At 39.7% G+C, this 7,961-nt stretch overlaps 1 protein-coding gene across 2 annotated transcripts in view; it reads left to right on the forward strand.

Moving 5' to 3' along the window:
* LOC146474176 (uncharacterized) overlaps window positions 1-7,529 on the forward strand; it is a 74,039-nt gene extending 66,510 nt beyond the window's left edge. For both annotated transcript variants that reach the window (XM_085117429.1, XM_085117428.1), the window contains 8 exons: window positions 602-634; window positions 1,568-1,630; window positions 2,282-2,323; window positions 3,449-3,584; window positions 4,188-4,291; window positions 5,195-5,257; window positions 5,831-6,034; window positions 6,955-7,529. In XM_085117429.1, the coding sequence (XP_084973555.1) occupies window positions 602-634; window positions 1,568-1,630; window positions 2,282-2,323; window positions 3,449-3,584; window positions 4,188-4,291; window positions 5,195-5,257; window positions 5,831-6,034; window positions 6,955-7,110 (801 nt within the window). In that variant the 3' untranslated portion in view covers window positions 7,111-7,529. The remainder of the gene's footprint in view (window positions 1-601; window positions 635-1,567; window positions 1,631-2,281; window positions 2,324-3,448; window positions 3,585-4,187; window positions 4,292-5,194; window positions 5,258-5,830; window positions 6,035-6,954) is intronic.
* The last annotated feature ends 432 nt before the right edge of the window (window positions 7,530-7,961 follow it).

Genomic DNA, 7,961 nt, shown 5'->3' on the forward strand with positions numbered 1-7,961 from the left:
TGTCTACAAAGCGTGTGACCAAACTTGGAAAAATCAATAAAAACTGGTTACGGGTCGTTTCTTCTTCAAGAAACTCTAAGAGTTTTTTGTTTATGAGCAAAGCTAGTTAGGCAAACCTGGATCACACGACACAGAGATATTTCTATGTCATTATGTTCGTCTTATGTCGTTATATTGCCTGGTTCACCCTGGTAACGAACAACATCGAAGCACCAGACGTCTCACAGTTTCTGGATTGGGTTATGGCGCGGTGTTGGAGCGCGCGCGCGGTAGGCTCCACGAGGGTCACGTGAACCTCTCGCGCATGCCCAAACATGATCGTGCCATCTCACCCGCAGGCTAAAACTATATGTTTATTGTAAACTATGTTATCTAGTAAACGGTAGAGTTTTATAAGTGATTGAAAATCCACGTTATCGTATGCAGTAAAATGATATTTTATTAGTAATGGAGAGTCAGAAAAACATCGTTGAGATTCCATTGTGTTGTAACCGACAAAATGGGAATTCATGTTACAAGGTTGGAACGGAAGTAGTCAATAATCAGATGAACAATGTGTGGTCCGTTTTTGTTGATGTTTTTGTTTGTCTTTCTTATTTAGGGACCTCCTGGAAAATACCTCGTTAGTTCAGCCGTAAGTGATTCCTTTTTCACTTCTTGTTCGTTTGGTATGGACTTCTAACACGACTTGACAAAATGCTTGAATTGTGCTTTTTCTTCAAGACCAAAATCGACGCTAAATTTCTTTTACTTTGTCATCAAACGGGACGCTTTAACATCCCTTATTCCAGCGATACTGTTGAAGGACCTGCATCATAAACGAGCATTGTCAGTAGTCCATTTTACTGGGTTCCCTTTCCTTGTACAAAAGACCTGTAGCTCGCCATACGGCTTACTGCAATATATCTCTGGTCAGAGCACCCGATCAGGGTGCGAAACGTTATGCGTGCGACTTTCGTTAAGGACGGTGCCTACTAATAAGGGAGTATTTTTCTGTGGCTTATGACTATGCGGGGAAAGCAGAGCTCAGCAAGGGCTATTGAAATCCAAAAAGAAAATTGAGGGTAACCACGCATTTTTAGAGATAATTAAGCAACGATTATTCTAAAAAAAACACTAAAATATAAAGCAATGTATGGCATTTTTTTTCCAAATTGAAGCTTTATTATAATCTCTGAAAAATGCGTGGTTACCCCCGATTTTCTTTTTGGATATCAAGAGCGCTTGTTAAGTTCTGCTTTCTCCGCATAGTTTTAAACTGCGCAAAAATATCCCGGTATTAGTACGCACCACTCACAGGACACCCGAGTATCTCGAGATGCGCAGAACGTATGCGTAGTAACAAAAGTAGGCACCGTCCTTCAGAGACTCAAAATGTTTTTTTTTTTTTTTTTTTTTTCAATTTTGTTTATTTTTTAGTCTCCAACCCATGACTGACAAACTGAACAGTATGCACCATCTAAAACAGTACCCCCCCCCCCCCCCCGGAAAAGGCGTCTGTTCTCGCGGTCTGTTCTCGCGGGCAGGCTAGGAATGAAGATTAACCATATCTATTTTTCGATTTTAGATTATGGGTAGTGGTGACAAGGGCCCCCTGCCGGACTCGCGTCGATTATATTCCAGCAGAAAGGTAAGGAAATGAGACGTTTTAATGTATCTAACCATAACATGATAGGACATCGTGTTGAACTACATCAACGTGCCGCTTGGTGTCTGTTATTTGAATGGTCGTACTGAGAACAGACGCAACGAGTCAAATTGCTTGAGTCAAGGCAACAACAACAACAACAGCATTTAATTAACTCACACTTTAACTAGTTACAGAGGATCGTACATCACAGGTTAATTAAAGAGAATAATAAGAAAAGCAATTTAGGTAATTGGAGCCTAGAGGCTAAAGAACCGTAAGGTTGTCGAGTTAACCTCTAGTAACTATTTACAGTTAGTTGATTAAAAAAAATGGAGCAACTTAGAAGAGAGAAACCAGACCCAGTTAAGGCTAACCCTTGACACCCAAGCACAGATCAGTATCTAATCTCTACTGGATGATGTAAGGGGCATGAGAAAAAAGAAACGTCCTGTGCAAACTGTGAATTGTAAACGATCCACAGTTTGCCCTGGGCTGCAAAAAGCATTTTTCTTTTAGTGACGAATTTTTGAACGTGTGTTTACAAACGAAAATATTTAGGGAAAGATTGACGTCCATGGATGTCTTAACAACGTCTCCTTGTCTACTGGGTGCCCTGACATATGGTAAAACTTTTTTTTTTCTATTTTGTAGAGAGGCTCTGAAAAGAACACACCAGAAACTCCTGTATTAGAGGTAACAAAAGCAAACGTTTAATAAACCGTGTTGGATTCTTCAGAAAATAACAGGAATCCATGCTCACTTTAATAACCAACACCGAAAGCTTCTGTCGTATCACCATACAATCCTTCAGTTAGAATGGAAGGTTAAAAACCGAGGTCTTCCTAAAAGTAGCAGTAAGATACATCCAACACAGAAAGGAAACCGTGAAGAGCACAGAGGAACGGTGGTAAAAACTCATTAGTTTTGACGGAGTTGTGAGAACTCGCTGTTCAGGTTGCTACTGATTTAAACTTTACTGTTGTAATCGTTTAGTTTTTGTATGATTTCTCCTGGAAACAGCGTCCCTTCCCAGAGCTGGCGGGGCCAGTGGGAGCGGATGTCTATAAATATTATAGGATGTTGTTATCGATTGTTTTGTTTGTTTGTATGTTTGTTTGTTTGTTTGTTTTTTGCTTTTGTGAACTGAGACCACATGGCGAGAGATTGCTGTAAACTTGACTAGGAGAGTTTCGTAATTATAACTTCTGTTCTGTTTATTTTATTATTATATTTTTTATTTACTTCGCCAAGACTAAAATAAATGACCATACTAAAATCAAACTAGAATGAAACATTAAAAAGTAAAAAGTAAGAAAAATAATAATAGTAATACATTATGTCACAATAGTACATAAATACGTATAGGTACAAACGGGGACACCGCAACAGCGAACGCCAATTACTGCGGGCCCAGAACACAGAACACTAAAATGAAACGAAAACTACAATTGTCTAAAAAAACAACAAGTAATGTTCTTTCCTAAATTATGGGCCACCTTACAGGTCAAGCATATTGATTTAAACGAGCGAGGATCATCAGGGTTGTAAGAGGCAACAAGAGTTTGCTTATGGTAACGGTAAAGAATCACTTTAAAAGAACTAAAAGAACAAGTAACAGATAGTCTAAGATCTGCGGCTAAAGCATTCCATATTCTACTAGTTCTATTAAAGAAAGATCTTTGAAAGGATGTCGTGTTACATTTTCTGATTGAAAATGAAGTTATTGATTGAAAATAAAGTTATTAACGCAAGTGTGAGTTTATTGTCCAGAGAAGAAGTTCCGACAGAGTGTTAATTGTGTTTTCTCTCCGCTTTCAGAGGCCTGCTATGAAAAAGATCTTGGATAGTTACTCAAATCTTAAGTTCAACTACAAGCGTCAAAAGGGCAGCAGATATCACCCAGCGCGGTCCTGCAGAGACCTTCAGCTCGATAGTGACGTCACGGTGGAGAGCGGTAAGTACTTACCCAACCCATTCTCCCTTCAAACGGTTTTCGTGACGTTTTGAAAAACTTGGCACCTCTTGATTGTCATTTACTTTAAGAAAAAAGAAAAACCGGCTGTTTCATGAATAGTTTCGCTCTATAGAATTTGACGGAATATAACAAACACGAGGAAGAGTGTTTCATCCGATTTTCAAACATCGAGAAGTGTTTTTTGAAACCAACTTCGAGTCTCCTGTTGCTCAGTGGTAGAGTGTCCGAACTAGTTATCGGAAGGTCTTAGGTTCGACTCCTGATAGGAGCACTCAGATTTCCTTTTTCCGAGTATGCCTGTGTCGCTCACTGAAAAAAATACATTCTCGAAAAGAAAAAGAAAAAAACAGGCAAAAGGGTAGAAGGAGAAACAGCCGATGAAAGTACAGCAAAAATTTTCCATTTAAAAAAGACACGGGCTTTCCAAATGTAAAGGTATAAATGATGGTTTATTTGTGATATATATCAGGCATAAGAGAGACTAATCATATTAATGAAACCTGTAATATCCTGTGCTTAGAAGGCGTAAATCTAAATAAAGCGTATACACTTTATAACGTTATTGTTGTGTGTGGTGTACAGGTTATTATTGGATCGACCCTAATGAAGGCTGTACCAGTGACGCAGAATATGTCTTCTGTGACTTTGAAAACAAGAGGGCTTGTGTCCAACCAAAGAAGGAAAATGTGCGTTAGCTATTTGTTTTCTTTTTACCTAAATACGTAAATAAATCAATAAATCGTTCAATGTTCATCATCATCATCATCATCATAATCATCATCATCATCATATCTTTATTCACCTTCGGACTTTTATGAGTAGCTTATGCAGCTAATATCTCCGAGCATTTACCCACCCAACCATGAGAATACACACGCAAAGACCAGACCACAACACCGGGAACTACGTCCCCTGCTCTTTACGAACAGTGAGTGGGTTCTTTAACGTCCCACAGAGTTATTTACTAACAAGGGTTGTGAGACGGGGCCTACGGTTTATCGTCCTTATCCGAGAAGACTAGAAAGTCTAACCATTTGCAGATGTCGTAACAAAAGCAGCACTTTCTCTTCTCTTTATTTGTTCTCAATAACGACGCTCTCCATTTGCCATAACTGTTTGGCCAGACCGCCCAGTCTGTAAATTGAATGCGTCATTTTGAAGGGATGGTGCTGCAAAATCTTGATAAATAATCACTCCGAAAATGGTACGCGCAATTTTGAAGAAAGTGGAAGGAATAGGATAGAACTTATGCTTCAAATTGGTACGTTCCGTTTACGAACTGAATATATGTATCAATACTATCTTAAAAGGAAATGTGAAAATAAAAATGTTGTTGTTGTTCTTGTTGTTGTTGTTGTTGTTGTTGTCTGGCCAATGTGTTCTGACAAATGGAAAACACCCTAGCATTGCTGAAATCCAAGCTGATAGGAGGCAGATCAGTTGCCTAGATACATTACAAGCTTGGCCGTGTACATGTAGTTGAACTCGGGACTACCCTGCAACAACTAAGGATTTAAAGTCCGTCGCCCCAACCGTTCCGCCGCCCTGCCTCCGAGTTTTGAATTAATTCCCAGTTTCTCTCTTGGCAGATCACAATTGATGACGCGCGGTCTCAGCAATGGATCAGCGAAGTACATCCAGATGTGCAGCTAGTGAGTAACTTTGTTACTAGCTTATCACTTTTTATCTTTTTGCGCTAAGGAAACTCGACAAAAGTCTCAATTTCGCTTTGAATGATTTTGTAAATGAAAGGCCACTCCGGTGAAGTTCTTGGCGTTGACATTTTATACCATTTTTTTTTTTCGTTGTAATTATTGTTTTTCGTGCTGCTGTTGTTATCATTTCGCGAAAGGCGAGTGGCTATGTTTAATTCAAAAATTAATATCCCATTTAACCAGTTTACAGCTGTATGCTTAGTGACCTGGCCTCTGATTGAAGTGAGGGTGGGGTGTCTTTCTTTTGATACGAACCTCACTGTTTTTCATAATATCATGAGATGTAAATCATGCTCTTCTTATGGTAACTTGTTTGCATTTGCAAGCAGTGAGGCTTGTATTAAACCAAAGTACAATACCGCCTCCCTCAGAAAAACGTCGCCCCCGGAAAAGCATCGCTCAAAAACATTTTCTCCTCAAGATGTTGAGCAAGTCGTTTCCTCTGCTTTGTGGAACCTTCGGTTTTTCTTTGCCCCCATGATTTAACCTTCGATTCTCTTCTCGTCGTAGATTCAATATAAGATGGACCCTGCTCAGATGAAGTTCTTGAGGCTTTTGAGCATGCGCATTACCCAGACTGTCACGTATCACTGCTATAATTCCCGCGCATGGGAAGAAGAAGATGACCGCACAATCAAGCTACAAGGAGACAACGAAATGGAACTAACCTCATCAGAGAAAGCTAAACCTAAAGTCATCACAAACAGCTGTGGTGTAAGTAGAAACTCAGCATAAAGCATCTTTAGATAAGTGGGAGTTTTTGGTTCCAACAAAATGTTTACATTTTTTTTAGTAGAACTGCGAAAAAAATTTTCGTTTTGGTTGAAACGGCGATTTTTTATGCCCGCTAAAGTTTGGAGTGTTTTCCGCACGACCGAGTGAATTGGAGACAAGGCCTAGTGACGTCATTCGAGGCTTATCACCGCGTCGCTCAGATCTTACCTCAGTCAATTTTACTTTCGTTGTTGCGGTCAGTTGTATTCGTTTTGTTCTTCGATGAAAAAATAAATAAAAATTATACTTTATATAAGTATAAATATACTTTATATAAGTACTGCTCAGTAACGTTCATTTATAAGGTTGCACTTCAGTATTTTATTCAAAAGCTTGCTGCAGTAGGATAATAGCAGCATAGCACATAACACATAACAGCATAATAAACGGCACCACAGGAAAGTACTGCTCAGTAGCTTTCATTTGGATGGTCACACTTTAGGATTTCAACCACAGACTCAAAAAGGTAGAACCACCTTGTACAGCATAATAAACAGCACCACATGAAAGTACTGCTCAGTAGCTTTCATTTGAATGGTCACATTTTAGGATTTCATCCACAGACTCAAAAAGGTAGAACAACCTTGTACAGCATAATAAACAGCACCACATGAAAGTACTGCTCAGTAGCTTTCATTTGAATGGTCACATTTTAGGATTTCATCCACAGACTCAAACGTTTGAACCATCTTGTACAGCATAATAAACAGCACAGGAGAGTACTGCTCGATAGTTTGAGTGTTTGATGTAGTGCTGGGCGCCTGCCATTGTTTTTTTTGTTTTTTTTTGTTTGTTTGTTTGTTTGTTTTTTAATTTACAGTAAGACAAACTAGACTTGACTTACGCTTTGTTTCTTGCAGAGTAAAGATAGTTCATGGCATCAGACGGTCCTTGAGATTGACACCAAACAAAAGAACGCCTTACCCGTCATGGATGTAGCAGTTTATGATATCGGGGACAAGCTTATTGAACAGAAATTCACTATTCAACTAGGTCCCGTGTGCTTCGTGTACTAAGGAGCAAACAACGCAAGGAAATACGGCCTTCTGTAAATTTCATGTGTTAAAAGTGTCCCAAGACTTCCTAGGATAAACGACGTAAAATATAATGATAGGCGGTTGAATGTATTGGAGCATTGCTTCTCGGCTCTTCTTGTGTGCGGTTTATTTGGTATTGTAGGTCTGTGTAGAGTTTTGTATCTTTTTGTTATTTAGCCTGTGGGGTAAGCGCACTGTCCAGTTATCGGAAACGTGCGCGAGAGGAGTACGCGCGTGTTTATCGTGCGTTTTCGAGTTCTTTCCGAGCTTACATGAACTTTCGCGCCAACTTTATAGACTAATTAATACAACTTCTGTTGTTATGGAAACCAAGTATGAGGAACTTGAGTTTAGCAGGTAACTCAGCATTTAAGAATAAAAAGAATTGGGATAAATGATTAGCTGTAGACGTTGGCGTTTTATGCCAAAGCAATTTTCACTTTAAAGGTTGTCTGTTTTGAAGATGAGGTAAATTATTTTGGTAATGCGACAAAGACCCCGTGATTGTGTTTATATGAGAGAAGATGATATAAATGTTGTATTACATTGTACCATAATTCAAACAAACCTTGTGAGTTTCTGTAGGTGCGTCGTGAAGAATTGGTAATCGGTCACTGTAGCATGTAACGAGGTGGTTCGCTCCCCACTCCCCGCTACCGAATGTCGAATGCCTGCCCCTTGGCAAGTCCTTCCCGTCAAGCGCTGTCCGACCCCTACCCCCCAATTTGCCGCACTTTCCCCGAAATGCGTTGGCGCCTGGGGCGAGAGGCCCTTAACATCCCCGCCCACCCACCCCGACTATAAAAGCGATAGCTCCTCCCACTTTTGTC

This window comes from Pavona decussata, unplaced genomic scaffold, assembly GCF_977016875.1.
Source record: "Pavona decussata unplaced genomic scaffold, jaPavDecu1.1 SCAFFOLD_91, whole genome shotgun sequence".
Classification (NCBI taxonomy): Eukaryota; Metazoa; Cnidaria; class Anthozoa; order Scleractinia; family Agariciidae; genus Pavona; species Pavona decussata.